General features: G+C 37.5%; 1 protein-coding gene across 1 annotated transcript in view; it reads right to left on the reverse strand.

Moving 5' to 3' along the window:
• Positions 1 to 3155: 3155 nt before the first annotated feature.
• Positions 3156 to 19182, reverse strand: part of eif2b3 (eukaryotic translation initiation factor 2B, subunit 3 gamma) — a 34054-nt gene continuing 18027 nt past the window's right edge. The window contains exons 6-12 of the mRNA XM_028021454.1: positions 15026 to 15115; positions 13360 to 13496; positions 12994 to 13184; positions 12167 to 12229; positions 11892 to 12040; positions 8259 to 8362; positions 3156 to 3385 (exon numbers count right to left, since the gene is read on the reverse strand). Coding sequence (XP_027877255.1) covers positions 3333 to 3385; positions 8259 to 8362; positions 11892 to 12040; positions 12167 to 12229; positions 12994 to 13184; positions 13360 to 13496; positions 15026 to 15115 — 787 coding nt within the window. The 3' untranslated portion in view covers positions 3156 to 3332. The remainder of the gene's footprint in view (positions 3386 to 8258; positions 8363 to 11891; positions 12041 to 12166; positions 12230 to 12993; positions 13185 to 13359; positions 13497 to 15025; positions 15116 to 19182) is intronic.

The raw sequence follows: 19182 nt of genomic DNA on the forward strand, positions 1-19182 counted from the left end.
AATATTTTGTTTTACTTATTTATTCTCTCAGTGGCACTACAAGATTTAGTTTGAAATTGATAATTATTTTTTTAAAAATGTCCAAATTCAACAAAGCAAAAGAAGCTGGCACTGCAGGAAACCTTGATCTATTTTGAGGTTTTGTAACTGAATCTAGCAAAACATGGAGATTTGTATTTGCCTCCATGCGTCAGCATGGTTTCATCATCTTACCGGCGTCTGCTAAGCAGCAGATTAAAAGCGATCGCAGAAACAGGTTCAGCCCTGATGGCGTTGTACAGAAGGGACTCTGTGGTTTTTGTACAAATATACAAATTTCTACCCAAACACACCCAGCTGTGTAGTTCTCATCATGTGGTCATAAAGAGAGGTCAGAGAGGTTCATTGCTTGAAAAGGAAAAAGTCGATCCAGCTGAGATAAAGTGAATCCTGACTGTTGTTTTTGTGAATTTAAACCTCAGGTAGGAAATGTTTTCTTTCGCTGGTACACTCGGTTTTTCTTGGAGATGAGAGGCAGTGACAACTTCAATGTCCGTTTTGAAAAAAAAAACCTGGCAGGGGAATTGGTGGCAACGTAAAGTTGGTGGCACAGCTGTGAAGTAAAAAAAAAAAGCGAATACTCTAGCCGTACAAAAAAACATTTCCTTGAAAAAGAAAATGGCTAAAAGAAATTTTTGAACATCAATGAATGCACAAAATCTGAAATTACAGAGTGGTCTTCCAAAGGAACTGAACTCTTAAGTGTTTTATTTATGGGACTTTAGTCACTTATACAACATGGACATAAATCTGTGGTAAGAGCTAAAACCACATTAAGCTCAGTTTTCTGTCAAAGTTAGGCACTGGTTGTTTCGCTCTGACACCATGTTGTACTTCTGACGTTTTATTGCCTTTTGTTCCAAACTATTTTTAGGGTATAAAAATTAGTCATGTGAATCTGTACATTCAAAGACTAAAACACTTTTCTAAAATCAACTGTTTGCCCAGTGTAATGAAACATGGTTTTGTGACTCAAGTACATATTTTCTATCAGCACAAGGTCACTCAGGTTACAGTCTCTCATATTTGATAAAAGTCAACTGGTTCTGAATCACAATCAGTGGAATTAAATGTGAGATTTGAGCGTTTATATGATTATCTTTTTGAGTCATTAGAAATATAAGCTAAAATGCAATACATTGATTCAATTTTACACTGAATAAACTCTTTATTCTCCTTTAATCCAAAACTTATCAAAATTTTATTCCACGTGCTGTTTTATTATGATTTCCTGAAACGATGAAGCTCTTAATGCAATTTCAGTTTTGTGCTATATGACTAAACGTGACATTTTTAGGCTGAACAACAGAGCTGGAAACCAGAACTCTCTGCCAAAGCAAGACAGCTTATTTGTTCTACCGACTCTTATTTGGGTTTTGTTTATTGGATTGGATAAGTGAAATTTGAGGAAACAAGACATATTAGCAAATTTGAAAGTTTACTTATTTAATAAACAAAGAGGTAGCAAGAGGAAGAACTGAAAACGTTCACACAGTAAAGTCTGGTCACACGCTGATGTGGGACACCACCCTACTCCTTAATGAATTTGTTGCAAGTAAGTGTGGTTGTGTTAGTGAAGTTCAATCAGCACACTCAACCTGATCCTACATTAATGTTTAGTGCAGGCTGTCTATTCCATCTTCTCCACTCTGAAAGTCAGAAGGTAGTTTCCAATAAAATGCCACTCTGTGGGGACAAGTTGGACCAGCTTGGGGACAGAGCTTGGTTGCTAAGTGAGCAGTAATATGATGGTCCTGGTCTCCTTCTGAAATTAGACTGTCCTCCACTGATGATGATGAACCTCTTTTTCCACGGTGAGAGAAGCTGCTCCACAGCATCCGACTATATCCACCAAAAGATGTTTGGTATTGGCAGCAAGGACAAGTTTCTTTTTATGAGCACAGTCCACATACTGAACTGGGATGTTTTGAATTGCCAAGCAGTTTTTATAGTAATGGGGGAAAAAAATAGACTAATCTCAGATGGGGTTTTTTTTGTGCTAAGTTTAATGTGATTATGGGTTCCTTAGGTTGAGACGAATATCAGGCCATAGCAAAGAGGCAAACTGATCCACAACTGTCAAAGTTGCATCAGGATACAGGTGAAGGAGAGAGTGACTTTATTAATTTGTGCTGCATTTTGCAGCTTCAAAATATACAATTTTAAATACATCTATTAAACTTATTCTATGTTAAACACTTTCTGCCACTCTAAACCAAATATTTGCTCTTTTATCAATAGCCACTGAAATGTGTCCGAGTTTAATCTTCTCAAAACAAGAGAGAAGCTTAATTATATTTTAGTTATAATTAACTGTATTTTGTGGACAATGTCAATATTGGATAGCACATCCTTATGTCTAAATCAAGGAAAAATGTAAAACAATTATTTTTCAGCATAGCTTACATTATTTTATATGAGGTAAAAGACATATCTCTCATACCATCTCGTCACTTCCAGACTAAGTGACTCAAGCAAGGCCACAGACACAATAGGAAATAGCGGAGAGTAAATAAGACACACTGACATCCCTGTTCTCATCTCCTTCCTACAAGACTAAGAAACTTCTAATCTGTAATTTAGGAAAAATACTTCACCAATGGAATGCAATAAATCTGTCGACAGACAGAGTTTCAGATGGGGAAGACAAAAATAAGAAGGAAAAGGAAAAAAGAAAAGCATCAGCCGTGAATCAGTTTCCTCCTCCGCCGGGCTAGCGAGTGTGCTTCAGGGTGGGGCATCGGTGTTAACTGATACGCGATCGAGCTGGGTGGTCCAGGCCCGACACATACACCATTTTTGTGTACAAATAAACTTAACTCCCTCCCACACACACACCATTGTGGTCACCCCTCCCACTGCCTTTTTCTCCCCATCTCTGGTGCTCGCAGCTGCACAGCGTGCGTGTGTAAACACCTTAACGCACAGGCACAATGATGTGTGTGTGCGCGCACACGCTCCTCCCTCTGGAACACTGTAAACTGAGTAATTGAGAGCTGCTATGAGGAGACAGAAATGATCTGATGAAGGGTAGGAGCGCTGACAGGATGGCCAAGATCCACCAGTTAATGTTGATCATTAGTTATTCATGGAGAGTGAAAAAACACACAAATCCATGCAGTCAAGTCAACTTGTCTTTATTCAGACTTATTGTAAAAAAGAAAAAAAAAAACATCCCCAGACTGTCCAGCAGCTTCCATGCTTCTGATTGGACAGTCAGCTGGAATCAGTCACTCTATCAGGTTTGCTGCTCTCAGGTTAACAGGTGAGGTTTCGACTTTTCTGTGACGAAGCTAAATCTCCATCAGTTGGTCCGTTCCAACAATGACTTCATTTGTCCGTTCAACTGAAAAGAAGATTACAGGTGAAAGGTAAAAATAAGTATATGTCATGATGTATATAGAGATTTATCTGGAAAATGAGAGAGTAAACACACCACAAACGACCACTGCGACAATGCATTATACTCTGAGACATTTGTGAGTCATATTTATTTTCAACTAAACAGTTGGAAAACGTTTCAGTCTGAGCAGATGAAAAATATTTCACATTTTTGCTGTGCTTTAGTGAGAAAGATATTTTGTTGGGAATATTTTTCCAACTCTCAAAAATCCTTATTACAACCACCATGTACCGTAAGTTATATTGTAATAAATACATTTATATATATTCCATATTCATTAATATACTCCATATTCATCTTCATTTCCTTTGTTTTGCTTTCTAAAATTATCTTTCTTACACTCATTTTTATTAGATTTGTCCATTCTTTTCTTTTAAACATGAGAAAACATGACAGTAGTCACATATTTACTCTGTGCTCTCTAACATATGAGGAATAGAAAACTTCAGGTAGGTTTTGTACCTTCTCTCATTCCTTAAAACTGCAAGTTCAAACTACTGCATGAATAGATGGCACAAGATCAAGCATCTTGCAAACAAACTAAGCTTTTGAAGATATTTACAGCACAATTTTCTTGATGCAAGTTGCAGATAGCCAAAGAATCAATTAGTACGCCAATGTACAATTTATGTCGTAGCACAATTAAAAACCACAAAGGTTGGTCAAAGAAATTGACAATTCAGTCAAATAGAATAAATATTAAATAAGTAATTATATGAAAAAAATTGTGAAATAAAATGAAAATACCTAAAATAACTTTAAAATATAGAAAATTATATTGCAACAGCGTCTTCACAGGTCTGTCCAACAAATCAAACAGCTGCTGCTGATCCAGAATGCTGCTGCTCGCGTTCTCACTAAAACCAGGAAGATAGAGCACATAACACCAGTTTTAAAGTCCCTCCACTGGCTCCCTGTAGCTCAAAGAATAGACTTTAAAATACTGTTGTTAGTTTATAAATCACTGAACGGCTTAGCACCACAATACATCAAAGATCTGCTGTTGTTGTATCAACCTTCCAGACCTCTCAGGTCTTCCGGTTCTGGTCTGCTCTGCATCCCCAGAACCAGAACCAAACGAGGAGAAGCAGCTTTCAGCTTCTATGCACCACAAATTTGGGACAAACTTCCAGAAAACTGTAAAACAGCTGAAACACTGACTTCCTTTAAATCTCAACTAAAAACCCACCTGTTTAGGATTGTATTTGAAACGTAATCAATTACAAATTTATTGATGGAACTTGACTTAATGTCATGTTTTGATTGTTGATTCTATGTTGCATTGTGTTTCTGTGTTTGATATGACGTAAAGCACTTTGAAATGCCTTGCTGCTGAAATGTGCTATACAAATAAAATTTGATTTGATTTGAAAATAGCTCAAATAAATTTAAAAAAGTGCACGCAGTTAGACTCCTTCAGATATTTGGTGGTGAACTACTCCAAAAAGTTTGGGGAACCCATGGTGAAAGCTTGGTCACCCCTGTATTTTGGTAGCAGTTACCAATAACAGAATAATTAATATTGATGACAGATTTCTTTGCTGTAATTTGTAGATTCAAACAACAAAAAGGTCAAACCTCTGCATAAAAACACAACATGAAAAACTGAGTCCAGGAGCACAAAAGCGGCGATCTTGTTCCAGGATTAGTTCATAAATTAGCTTTAAACCAGCATAATGTCATAATTGTCTGTGATACAAACATTGCCAAATATGATGATTTCTACTCACAAAGCTGTTTTCGCCCCAGACTACTACAATGCTAACAAACACAATAAATATTTGAATAAATTTAGTTTGATACAACAATGAAATCAAGAAAAAATCTTTACAGTGGATTAGAACTAGAAAGTCCACCCTACAACTTTTATTCAGTCCCAATATCTTAACTTTAACTGCTGCTCTAAAAATGTGTGATGATCTCTTTTAACCTTTTACTTCTCTAACACATGGAGAGCAGTCACAATTCCTCCTTGGGTCCGTGCCCTCCTACCTCCAGCCCCCTCCACCACCAAGTATCGGTGCTGATCCAAAACAAATGGTGGCAGGGAGCAATGTTCCATCCACACAGACAGGTTTTAGTGTGAAGGAATCTTTTGCTCAGAATGAGCTTAGCCACTGTTGTGTGAAGGGAGAGGACAAATGGAGCATGGGACTGCAGGAGAAGGAAGGGAAGGAAAGGTGGGGAGTGACTGGAGTGTAAAAGAGGAAAAGTATATGCTGTTTGAGCCAGAGAAGTCTCCAATGACCAATATAGTTTGTGTTTACATATTTCTCCAGCTGAAGGAGGGATGGGAAGTAGAGAAGATGCTAGGTTGTTTTACATCTACCCGAATATTGACGGTTGGGACTTTATTTTAAACAGATTTGCGCCATATTAAACTGAGGATAAAAAGACATGAAAGGGATTCTGTCTTCTTTATGGTGTTGATAAAAATGTGCATCAAAGCACAAAGAGATGAGGTATTCAGCTTTGAAAAAAAAAAAAAGAAGAAGAAAAATCAACAGCCGATAAACGATTGTGAATGCAACGTATGTGTGTGTCTGTGTCAAGCTGTCATGGTGGTCTTTGGCTGCTAACAGCTTCAACAGTAGGGTGGGTGTATAATGTCTTTAACAGCCTGCGGTCAGACAGCTAGATTGGCAACAAGGACCTATCTTTTATTCAAACATTACAACAATACAGAGAAAAGGAGACAAAAGCTTTATGTGCTATTTTAACTTTCATATAAAGTAATCTAATGAAAGACTGAATCTTTAGAAACTGATACCAACAACGACTAAAACAGGCACCAACGGATTTAAATAAATCCGTAATTTTATAAGTCCTGTTTGTATGCTGACAAAACGCCTGCAGTTTTTGGAATAAATTTCACTTTCAGATGAAGGCTTATATTCACCATAAAGCAACATAAAAAAGCACCATAAACTATTAATCTTTAATGAAGGAAAGACTATACTAGCAAAATTATAACCAGTGGATGAGTTTTGGAAAGGAAAAAACCCCCCAAAAAAACAAGATCAAAAGGCACTTTTATAAGAAAAATATAGATTTTTCCGTAACTGAACTTTCGGAGTAAATGATGTCAAAACCATTACACAAAAACAAAACAACAGAAAAAAAAAAAAAGCTGAAGTGAGATAAACTTTGTTGCAGAGCAATCGCGCCGTGCCGTTTGTTTCAGAGCGTCTCAATGGTTTCATTTCAGGGAGATTTTAGCTCAAATTCAAACTGTTGCTGCTCAGAGCGCCCTGTTGTTCACTCAATTAGGCTTCTTAGTCTGGTAGCCTGTAGCTTGTTCACTCTTTCTAACGTGTTCACGAGTTAAAAGTGTGTGTGTGTGTGTGTGGCTGCAGGCTGCTGCTGTTGAATTCCGGGTGGTCCTGTTCTGGCCGTGCTCTCTAACCTCTCCATCAATGTAACGCACACACACACACACACACACACACACACACACACGCATGCACATATAGAGACACACACACACAGCGCTAACTCTGGGGACAAGGGGATTAAGGAAATTAAAAAAATAATCTTTGACAAATCGGACTTTAAGAAAGAAGAGACTTTCCTTGCTGGCTCTAATACTTGGCACCTATAAATGGATCCCACACACATACATTAACACCTTATCTGAGTTAGCCAGAGGGACGCACAGGGCGCTAGCAAGCAGGCAGTATTTAGGAAAAGAGTATATTGGAAGGTCATATACATTTTAATTAGGATTTTTCACATTTACAGAAATTAACTGATCAGGATTTTTCTAGACACTATACCAACTTTCAGTTTTCTTTGACTGACCTGCTGATTTTGATTTTCTTTTTTCCATGTTAAGGGCAATAATTAGTATTAGTAAAAAATGTGTTTCAGGCACTTTGATAGACAAGAGCTTTGAAAGTGACTAAAAATGAATGGTATACAAGACAATCCTCATTTATGCATCAAAGCATATTATACATAAAAAGCATAACATAAAAAACAAAACTGCATGAGTATGTAGGACATCCTGTTGGTTGACACATTTATCTCCGTCAACCCATTGGCGTGACTCAAATTTTATAATTATTTTATAAATTTTATGTTCATCTTTAGTGGCTCTATTTTAGCTACTAAAATACATTTCAACTGAAGAAGCACCAATTAGTCTGTCGGATTTCGGTATTGGCCAATATTCCCTTATTAGGCTAAAATTGGTGATCAGACCAATTACAGACAAAAATGTTTAATTTCTTGTTAATTAAATGCATCACAACTAAGAATTATAAATCTAATAATAATTAATACTTGTCAACAAACACTTCCACAAATAATATGTACTCTTTTGTGTACATTTACAATTACAAGTTGAATGACGTAAATAAACAGGACTACTCTTTTCACCAGAAATCGGGTCTGACCAAGAAAAGCCAGATGGGCACGTCTCTAATTTCCACCCACTCTTGGATCTCATGACAATTGCAACAACAAAGTGGAAAAATAATCTTTTTTTTTTTGCTGTGAAAGACATGTTACAAAATAAAAAAATACTACCTAATTTGCCAAAATGCTCTGAGGAGCTCCTGATGTTCCACAACTAAACTGTTGGCTTGTTCTAATTCAATATATCACACTCAGTGAAGCGCATCCAGTGGAAACTCCTTCATCACTATTACATGTCACAAAAGTGCCTTTTGATACAGGGTGTAATAATATGCTGCTAAATAAAGAATTTGAAAACAAGCCTAAAACAACAGGGTAAGTAAGAAATGGAATAAGAAAGAACCTATTGAGAGCCTGTTTTTTTAACTTTGGGTGTGTTCATGTTGTTGCGTCTTACCTTCTGGCTCAATTCGTTGTCCATTTCCAACCAAACAATATTTGAGGTCGGCTCCCCTGCCAATGATTGCATTACTGCAGATTACGCTGCCTTGGATATTGCATCTGGAAATCAAACACACACATTTTGTTAATTGGATGGTTGCTGGATTCATACATGAATAAATTTCAATGTTTAGAGGTGCCCATCTAGGCACAAGGGAAGCGAACATCAACAGATCAGAACTGCTCCAGGTAGGAAGGTAGAGAAGTGGAAACAGATGTTTAAGTGATTTGGTGGGGAAAAAAATAGATGAAGACTTATGGCTGTGATTGGTCACAGCCGAGTTAGCATACTGTGTAATACATTGTCTCTAAGTGACAACGTATTGTGGCGAAAGTGTGGCGAAAAACATCTTTAAAGATTTAAAGAATTCTTCCTGTTTCAGATATTTACACCAGAAATTCCTACTTTTCCGGGCTTAAATTTCTAAGTTTCTAGGTTTGAACTATTTCTCCTGTTCAGTTTTTGTTATCTGAATATGTCACAACTCTGTCAGTCTGTCACTTACAACAAAATGGTCAAAGAGATCGATGAAAGTTAAAGGCACGATATGGCAAAGATAAAGAACAACATTTGCATATAAAAGCCTTTAAGTAATTCAGATTTATCTTCCAGATCACATAACAGTGAAAGCAGTTTGAAAATCAAGTGATTTTCCATACTCCACTTTTTTCCCCCCTCCATCCTTACACAGATGTGGGAAGTGATAAAAATCTAATTTCATACTTTTCAAGATTCAATAGGAACCCTGTAAGAAGTAACTTGAGAGTTATAAAGCTAAATCCGCTTATAAATTTCGCTTACGTAGCACCTGCAAGAAGTGACTCAATGTCCTATTAGAGCTGAAATATTTTTCAACTCGGCTGCATGTTCTCTGCAAACATCAGAGAGCCTTTATCCACAGCTTTCCTCCCACAGCTGCAGGGCGAACCGAGCGGACAGACCTCAGAGTTTTTCCTCGTCGTCAAGCATCTCCACACCTGCTATGAAAACTCTGAAATATCCAATCAACTGGGCTTAATGACATGACATTAGCATTAATGTCGACTGCTGTGACAACAACGGCGTATGCTGTGTGAGAGCGAGTGTGTTTGCCCGTGTTAAAGATCTTGTGCTGCAGTTCCACCTGAGCTGGCCGTGCCAACCCGCCGTGCGTGCTCTCATTCAGCCAAACCATCACCATAAAATTCTTGGAGCGACGCACAGACGGTGCCTGTGTGTCCAGCGCCCGACTAACCATAAAGGGCGTGTATGTGCAAGCGTGTGAGATACAGAATGTGTGTATGTGTGTGTGTTTCAGAGGCCATGGGAGCCAAGTGGAGAACACACGTGGGTCTCGCCCGGGCAGTGACGCACACACACTTGGCTGCCCGTACCTCACACACAGACAGGTTTGTATTGGCTCATTTTATTCAGGTGGTTAGACCAGGATGGGAACAGGAGAAATGCTTGTGTGTGTGTGTTGGTGTGTGTGCGCATAAGGGACTACCTAGGAGGTAGCGGTGGTAGTTGGTGATGGGAGATTACAACATTCAGAGTTTTGTAACATTACAGAGAAGGGGAGACCACCAAAGAAGCTTCGGAGCTGAAACACCACTAATTACTAACACCAGGGCTCCTCCTTGTCATGACCCCCATATCCTCCCTCCCTATTACACAAACACACACACCCCTACACACAAACACGTACACACATCAACCCCCACCTCCTGTGCCCCCATCCTATAAAGTTGACCCCTACTATCCCCCCTTGCCAAACACGCAGTGCTTTGTCAACAAGCCCTGGTCAGCTCCAAACAAAGAAATCAGAAATGCAAGGGGTTTCAGCGACATGACTGGGGTCTGCTAATCCCCTCATACTGGCTCTTTCTTTCCCTCTTTCTCCATCCTTCTTATGTCCTCAAAGCAATAAAAGAAAGAATTGCAATTTTCTTTCTTGCATGCTAGCTTGCTTTCCCCTTCGCTCCTTTCTTCCCTTCTCCTGTCTCTCATTTTTTTATGGCCTTGTGCGTGCACCTACACGGGCGTGATGAGGGTCCCCGCGCTGGCTGGCCGGGCTCCCTGAAAGAGCTTAAGGAGGGATGGTTGGAGACAGAAAGAGAAGGGAGATGGTGTTGGGGCCGCGATGAAAAGAAAGGGAGGAGGAGTAAGAAATTGAGATAAAAGGAAAAGACCTTGTGAATGAGTGCATTAAAATCTGGAATAGAGGCCAAGTTGAGTTCTCCTTCCAAAATAATTCCTGGCTAAGAGACTGAACAGATCAATCTACATGCTAATTCTACTGTAGCTACTGTTGCTCTCTATACAGCGGCACTTCCTCCTTATAATTTCCAAAGCTGAGATGACTTTTTGAGGTTTAAAAATGTTGCTTCTCATAGAGCATTGGTCTTGCTTTGGAGTTCTTTGAATTTACATAATAAAGTTAATACTTTTTAAGAAGTTAATGTCTGGAAAAAAATAGGAAGCACGAGAAACTTGTATTATCTACAAAGGTTTAACCGAGAGAGTTGGTGGGTGGGGCTAACTCTGCTCCAGTCAAACAATTTTTTTACAAATAGACTTACGATGGAAGTTAGCCCATGTTACAATCTTGTAATGTGTTAGTGAAATATATTTAAACCGTTTTTTAAACTGAGTGATGTTTGCACATTCTTCTATTTCTACACAGAGTATTGAAGCTTCTCTATACATACAGAAACACAATGTGATTTTAGATTTATTATAAAAAAAACTAAAAATCAGAAAATGATTTTTTCTCTTGAGATTATGGTGAGAATAGCAAATAGCGCTTCATGGAACTCCAAAGCATTTCCCACTACATTCATACACACACTGATGGTAGTAAGCTACATTTTGGCTACAGCTGCCCCGTATCAGACTGTCAGAACCGATGTTGCCATGGAATCGGCCCAACAAATCTAATTATATTTCATACGTTGCACATATCACGCATATATACTGTGTATATATATATATATATATATATATATATATATATCTATATATATAGATATACATATAAATAGTTTTGGACCCCATACAGACTCCTGAGGGATCGCACAAAAAATGTCCAAACAATGTGATTACTAGATGTCCTTTTACAGCCTGTTTCCTCGCAGCATTTCAAATCTAGAATCAATCCGTGATGACGACTGCGATTAAATCTATTGTGAGCCTTGATTATGGATATATTGACATTTTGATAGAATCATGGATATATTTATAAACATTTAAGCTCATGTATCTCCAGTTTACTTTAAATTATGACAAAAATAAATAATTTTATAATAATTAAGTTTTTAAAATTTGGTCACTATGCACTTTAGCATCTGCATAATACTCAAACACACAACTTGCAGCAAAACAGACTCTGAAAAAATGTGTAATGAATGAGAAATTAGACATAATACTATATAGTGTACGATAATTAATAAATAATTCTAAACAGGTTTAAATAGAGTTTGTACAATCTTTCTAGTCTAAATCCACTACAACTCCACTGTGATCAAGCTGTGGATCTGGATTCTTCAAAAAACAGTGACTACATGGGTGGATGAAAGAACCAGTGGAAAAGATTGTGTGTTTTCTCACCCTTCCTCTATGGTGACCGAATGCATAACAATGGAGTTGGTGACTTTGACCTTTTCTTTCACGTTGCTGGATATTCCAATAGTTGATCTTTTTATGGAAGTCTTTTCTGCTATCTGGCACCGTTCCCCAATGATGCTGTCTGACCCCACCTGCAGGAAGAGCCCAGATCGTTAATCTATTCTTAAGCACACCTACTAAAACACAATACAGACATTGATATGAAGCATAAGTTGACTCAAAGAACTAAAATTTGGAAACAGGAGCATAACATTTACCTGACATCTCTCAGAAATGACAGCAGATGGATGAACTGGTGGTTCCTCAAAAAGCTTTGGGGCCTAATTATAAGAAAAAAAACACTAATATGAGACAAAAGTTGAAATAGTAGAAAACATCTAGAAACCAAATCCCAAAGTTCAACAAGATCTAATGGTGAATAAAAAAAAAAGACTGGTGACTCTAATCAGACACTGTTAATTTGATCTGGCTTGAAATGTGACTGGAAACAGCAACTCTCTTCAGTGTGGATACTGTCACTGTCAGAAGAATAAATAGTTGCTATTTCAATATCAGCAAGGTGTTAAAAAAGCAGAAGAACATTTGTATCGGAAGCTGTTTAAAATGAAAATGTATTTTCTATGGCATGTCTACAGTAAATTATTCCGTTTCCTGGAAAATGCTGTTTTCTAAGAAAAGTATCTTCTGGGGTTACTGTTTTATCGACGCTAGTTAGCAGTGCTAACTGCTAATAGAAAATCCTAAAGTCAACTTAAAATGTCACCTCCCTAATTATATTGTTGTGGTACGTTGTGGCTACTCTTCTATCACAATAGCTCAATATTGCCTCAGTTCCTAATTTAAACAACTAATGGCTGCTCAAAGTATTTCACATTTTTTAAATGCTATTCTTATTTCTTCTTCAAGTTCTTAAAATCGAAATCAGAATCAGATAAAATTGGTATTGGAATGTCAAAACTTCAGAGATGGGAGGGAGATGGAAAATTTGCCACCAAATCAGTGGTCAGTGAAATGTATCAAACATAGTAGAGCAAATTCTTTAGGAATGTGGATACCAGATGAGCAGGCCAACTCTCTGACTCACCTGCCTGTTTGCCTCTATGTAAGCAGCAAGAGTGTTAACACGGTAGCACAGACCCTGCTCCATAATGTGAACATAGCAGCGGAGCTTTCCTCCGTGGTAGGCCTCACTCATGTCACCGCGGTGGTCATTCCAACAGGACCGCTCCTGGGCCAGCTGGAGTAGAGGCTCGTCCCGCGATGAGATGAGCAGCTCTAAGAGGAGCCAGGGGAAAAAATAAAACTCAACTCTTTTGGTTCGTTTGTAATATTTTCTTTTTCTTCTTCTTTTTTTTTTTTTTTTTTTAAATCGGCTATGACACAGAGGCTGTTAAATGTTATTCTGATCTAATTCTGATATGTGGTGTGGTATCCCAGTGAAATCACCAACCATGGTTTGTAGAGCAGTCATTCTTTTTCTGGGTCTGATCCTCCAAATCTTCTTTCACCTTCTGGCTGTTAGTGGTTTTGGAAAATTGTTTGCGCACCAAGTACGGTACCAACTCTCCTCGGATTGATGAAATGGACCTAAGAAAGAAAAAAAAATGTTCATTTAATATGAATTTATGAAACAAAGCAGAGACATATTCATATCCTATGAAGGACTGGCAAGCATTGTCAGCTAAAGCAGGCACAGGGAAAGTATTAAGGGACTATTTTATATAGTCAAAACTCTAAAGCCAGCATTAAATGAACCCACAATAACAGTGTGTAGAACTTTATTATTTAAAAGCAATCTCTGTGTGAAACAACAAGCGTTATAAGTTCCTGTTATTACTTTTAAACTAAAATCAAGGATGAAACTCTTTTTCTCTTGACATTTCTCACTTCAGATCATTTTCATCTGTTTGCTCATCTCTGGACTTTGCTTCAGTGTTCCTCTCCACCAACTCACAACACCAGACCCCCTCCACCTACTTTCTTTTAAAGGGAGATTAGAATTTCCATTTGAATGACAGGAGAAAAACAACAGTTACTTTGTCTATTTCTGTCCTCAAGCAAGGGACAGAGAAAGAACACGGAGGAGGAAGGAGGAGAGTCCGAGAGGAGCGTCTGAAAAGAGAGTCCAAGAAAGAAGCCGGAGAAAGGAATGAGTCATCTAACAAGAGAGACGATATATGGTAGTGGGCGAGGGGGCATTGGTGATGCAATGATTGATGTAAGATTTATATCTACATCTCTTTAATTCAAAATATTATTAAGATGAGCAAGGGTGAAATGGGATTTGTTTGAAGTTACTGAACAGGAAACATTTTAAAATGGGGAAAAACTAACTTGACAATATCAGATTTCAATGAAAGGAGTTTTACACTTTTAATGTAGCAGTTTGCAAAAATATATGCAGAAAATATGCCAGTAAGAATAATCAATACTGTTCTTTAATATTTTAGGCAGTATGAAGCTCTTAAATGTACATGTTTGAACATATTGAATCCATCTATCCATGGCATAATTAAGAAGCTTGATGCTTTTTATAACTGGGCCTCACTCACTGATGGCTGTATGTAAACTTTTGACCTTCAAGAGTTGTTAAGAGTTGAACATTTGCCATTTGTCTCTATTGTAAGATACAAAAGCAGGAAACAATTATTGAGTTTTATCTACGCATCACTGTAATACACGGCACGTTTTTCTTCGTAAACCAAGTGAGCTTCATCATTTTCCACAAACCATCTAAATTTACGACATGTTGATATCGGGTAGATCCTCCATCTGGTGAATATAAACTCCAGGCTGCAACAGAAGGCCAGTGTCACACTGCTTTACTCCGGAGGCTAAAGGCCTAACAGCCTGTCTCAGTGGCACATAGTAAAACAAATTAACACCTAGCTAGAATACCCCACTCACAGACGCTTTCAAAGCCTTCCACGCCATGGAACCGTGTTTAACAGTTGAAACAGATTAGGAAGTGATTGAGGGTTCAAGCTGATGTGACTGTGAGTGTATGCATGTACCTACATGAGCACATGCATGTGAGAAAATGACCTCTGCATGGGGAACACAGGGTGAGAAAGTTTTTCTTCATCTTTAAAAATCGTCACAAGTACAATACTTACTTGTTTTCCGTGAGAAAGTCAACAACTGCTTTTTTCAGACAGTAGAGGTGAGCGTCCACCAGGCCTGTTTTGATGTGCATCCTGGGATGTCTAAGGGTTAAACAAGAAAAACAAAGAACAATGAAGTTATTTCCAAAAGGTAATTTTTCAGCTTTATAAGGTTTGTCAACACAAAAAACAAAAGAACTTTGAAATGAATAGATTTAAGTTAAAATGCTCTATTTAAGGATGCATTTGTTTATCCGCATTTTATTCCCATATGCTTACTGAGTGACAAAAGTGACAAAAATAATGAATTTACTTAAATTATAAGTTAAGCATTTCCTATTTAAATGACACCTGTACAGAAACAAACCAGATAATTTAAAGTTAGTTAAATATGCCTTTATTGTCCTTTATTTAACCAGTCAATGTCTCATTAAGACTACAAAAACTCTGTTCCAAGGGGGACATGACTAATTTAGGAAGCATTACATAAAACTGACAATGTTACAATTAAAATATTTGAAAATAATGACACTGTAATACACTAGGCATAAGTGAAAAATAATAATATGATGGTATCACAATTTCATTACTACTTAAAAATAACAAAATACTTGGTGAAATAATTCTATTTTTATTCAAAATGATAAATTCCAAATCAGTTTCATTAGACATTTTTGTTTCTATTTTCATTCTGTTATTGAAACACTGAGCAAATTATATAAGGCTTTTGCTCTTGCTGGTTTCTGTATTGTATTCCTCTACGGTGTGACCTGGATGACGTTTTATTTTGTTTCATTCATGAGGTTCTCTCTTCATTCAGACAGGAGTTGCTTTCAGAAAACCAGAAGCAGCCATTTTACTGACATAAACATCACAGATGGAGGACATCTGCGTACTATACAATGTCAGCTACAACTGATGTGGATTCACAAAGCTGGTGCCATGAGACAGCTGCCACTCAGACAGGTTTATATTGACTGAGGCGCCACACACACACAGACACCCTACTGTGCATTTACTCATTCACACATTTCTTCCCCATACGGAGACAGTGTGGCTATAGTAAAATGTGGCATTTATAAAGTGAGAGGCAAAGAAAACCACACCATCCTCCAGGTTTCAGGAGAGAAATCCATCTTCACTCGTTCGCACTCTCTTGATTTCCTGTACTCCTCCTCTTGATCTTCTCAGTCATTACATAATGAAAGTGAGGGGAGTGTTGTTCCTGAAAGAACCAACTAGCCTTTGTATGTTTATTATGCCCGTTCACCACTGAGGCCACATATCCATGTAACTGCTGGGAATTTTTCAAAGCATGCTGTACTGATTTAGACTTTCGTAAAAATCAAAACAAAGCCTGGGAGTTATCATAGAACAACAACATGGCTTTGGCAAAAATCAAAAGCAGACATGATGCTTGTTGTTCACAATTTTCGTTTAATCCGTTTTATTTTTCACATTAAATGAAGTCGGGGATAACGGTGGATTAAAAACTATTGACTTGGTTGTTGGTATAACGTTGTGATGCCAGAAGGCGAGTACTAATGACATTAAATTGATATGCCACAAAGCGGGATTGGCATTTTTATAAAAATGCACATCCTGCGTATCATAAAAAAAAAAAAGTAAACAAATGAACATAAAAATAAAATCTAATAGATATCTCTTGAAAAAAGAAAACAGAGATGTGTATGTGAGTAGATCAAAGGTGTACAATCTATGATTCTGGACTTGTTAGCTCCGCCCCAGTTACTCTTAATCATTCTCAGAAAAAAAAAATCTTTAACTGAAAATGGATTTTATTTTAAAGTTTAAAAATAGCATTTATTTTGTCCATTTCTATGCAGTCTTGTTATAAAACATGCACCCTGGAAAATTACACTCTTAATGTAATATTTTCTGTTTCTGGCTGCAGGTGATGTCTGTGGCGAGTTCTGCATGCTGTGAGGGCAAAAGACGCCTGAGGGGGACAGATGGGCTGACATTTATGCAATAAACACAAAACAAATATATATACACAGTATATATGTTGATATTTATGGAGTAATGACTGGATGTTTTATAATTGACTAGTGAATCTGGACAACTAATGGAAAGAACAAACATGGATGGATGGCTAAATATTCATGGAAAGGTGGATGAACAGAGGGAGGAATGGACTGATGGATGGACGCATAAATTGGTCGTTCGATGAACAGATGGATGAGTGATGGATGGATATTTTTTTTAACAGTCCATCTCTACCATCCACATTCTCCTCCATCCAACAGTCTTTTATAAAATTCACCAGCGTTTGTGCAACTACGGCAGCTTAGGAATATTGTTGCTTGGTCACACATTTTACTACCAGATGTTGAAAGCCATAATTCAAATCTAATATACATGTGTCTGAGTAAAAGGTATTTTGAAAAGCATAAAAACATATGCCGGTGCATGCACTGACATGCGCTGCGGGTGTTTATTCGCAGGTATTTATTCGCAAAGCATTTCCCAGGTGTTCATTTTGGTGAGCGGAGATTGAGCATAAAGTCAAATTTATGAGAACACCCAGCATGTGACAACAGTGTTTGGCACCTGCAGGCAGATACATGGACTGGGCCAAATATGAGAGCATCTAAATGTGTTTTGCACTGACTGGTGGCTCAAAAAGCCAAGAAGACACTGCAAAAATAATGTGAACTATTTGAAAGACCTATCTAAAAATATGGTAAACTCAATACAAAAATCTTCACAGTTTATAAAGTAGGAGTAGAAATGTTATATTGGTAACACTGCTCATTAACAAACTGTTAAAATAATATCAAATGGCTGTATTGGCATTCAATGAGCGAAATTACATATTGAAGATCTTTTGACATTAATATAATTTGGCACTATATGAATAAATACTGATTTGTTTTGACTGATAAACTAATATTTAAGCAAACAACTATTATCTTGAAGGTTTATGTGGCCCTCTAGAGTGTAGAGAGCCACATAAATAGTTATGATGAGGTAGATTTGACCTCTGCATCTCGAGTTTGACACATGCTTTAAAGAATAAATTAAAATATTAATAAATGCTGATTTTGAGAAGCTTCATGATGAAAGGCACTGACATTTATTTTTTGTGCAAAATATATTCATGATTTATTTTTTCAACTGAATTCTCCATATTAGTAACCAGTTTTGAAGTCATTAAGAAAGAAAAAAATATTGGATTTCCTCCCAGAAATTGAACAATCATCTTTGTTTAACAAAGTTTCAGTGCACTGTGAATGTTGCAGAGTTCTGTCAACAGCAGCAGGAATTTAGAGTGCTTGGAGGCAAGGATGACGCGACCTTTACCCTGGGATTAATGGCTGACTCCCAAACTCGAGAGAAAAGTCACAGCTCTCTTGCTCTCAAACAAAGCAAGCATAATGTCTTAATTAATTACAACTGAAACCACACGGTGAACAATGACTAAGATGCAGCAACAAGGCTTAGGAATACCTCCATTAGTCTGGTTTTGAAAATACAAACAACGGGGCTGAAGGGCTTATGCGAATGAAGAGGATTTACCACTGTCTCCAAAAGCGTCATGCCAGTTAAACATTGCCGTCATTTCAGGAAAATGCAGATTCTGTTAATTGTTATTAAGAGAAAAACTCCACCAAATGACACGGTTTCCCAAATCATCACAGATCGTGGAAATGTCACACTCAACCACAACTGTGGTTGAATTCTGTTTCTCTCCACTCTTCCTTCAGACTCTGGGATCTTTTTTTTTAAATGAAAAGCAACATTGACTTTCATATAACCCTCCAGTTCGTTTTCTCATTAGCTCATGTAAAGCACTTCTTACCTTGTGTCTGGTTTAGAAGTGGTTTAACACAAGAAATGAGAAAGTCACAGCTTATATTCTGGACCCATCAGTTTGTGGTCGCTCTTCAAGCTCTGACTCCAGTTAAAACTCTACATCTTAAGGACCTCCCCAAAACTGTTTAGTGGGTCCAAGGGTTTCACTATTTGTTTTGAAACTGTTTCTGACACACTCATTCTTCCACTGAACCTTCCAGCAATACAGTTACTCTGAGCACAGCTTTGTTAGCAATGACCTTTTGTGGCTTTGTTGGTTAAAAAGTACAATATTATGTTGGTTTTATATAGACTAGAATAAGAAAATCACCTCAAATTAAACCTTTCTA

Source organism: Xiphophorus couchianus, chromosome 6 (genome assembly GCF_001444195.1).
Source record: "Xiphophorus couchianus chromosome 6, X_couchianus-1.0, whole genome shotgun sequence".
Taxonomy (NCBI): domain Eukaryota; kingdom Metazoa; phylum Chordata; class Actinopteri; order Cyprinodontiformes; family Poeciliidae; genus Xiphophorus; species Xiphophorus couchianus.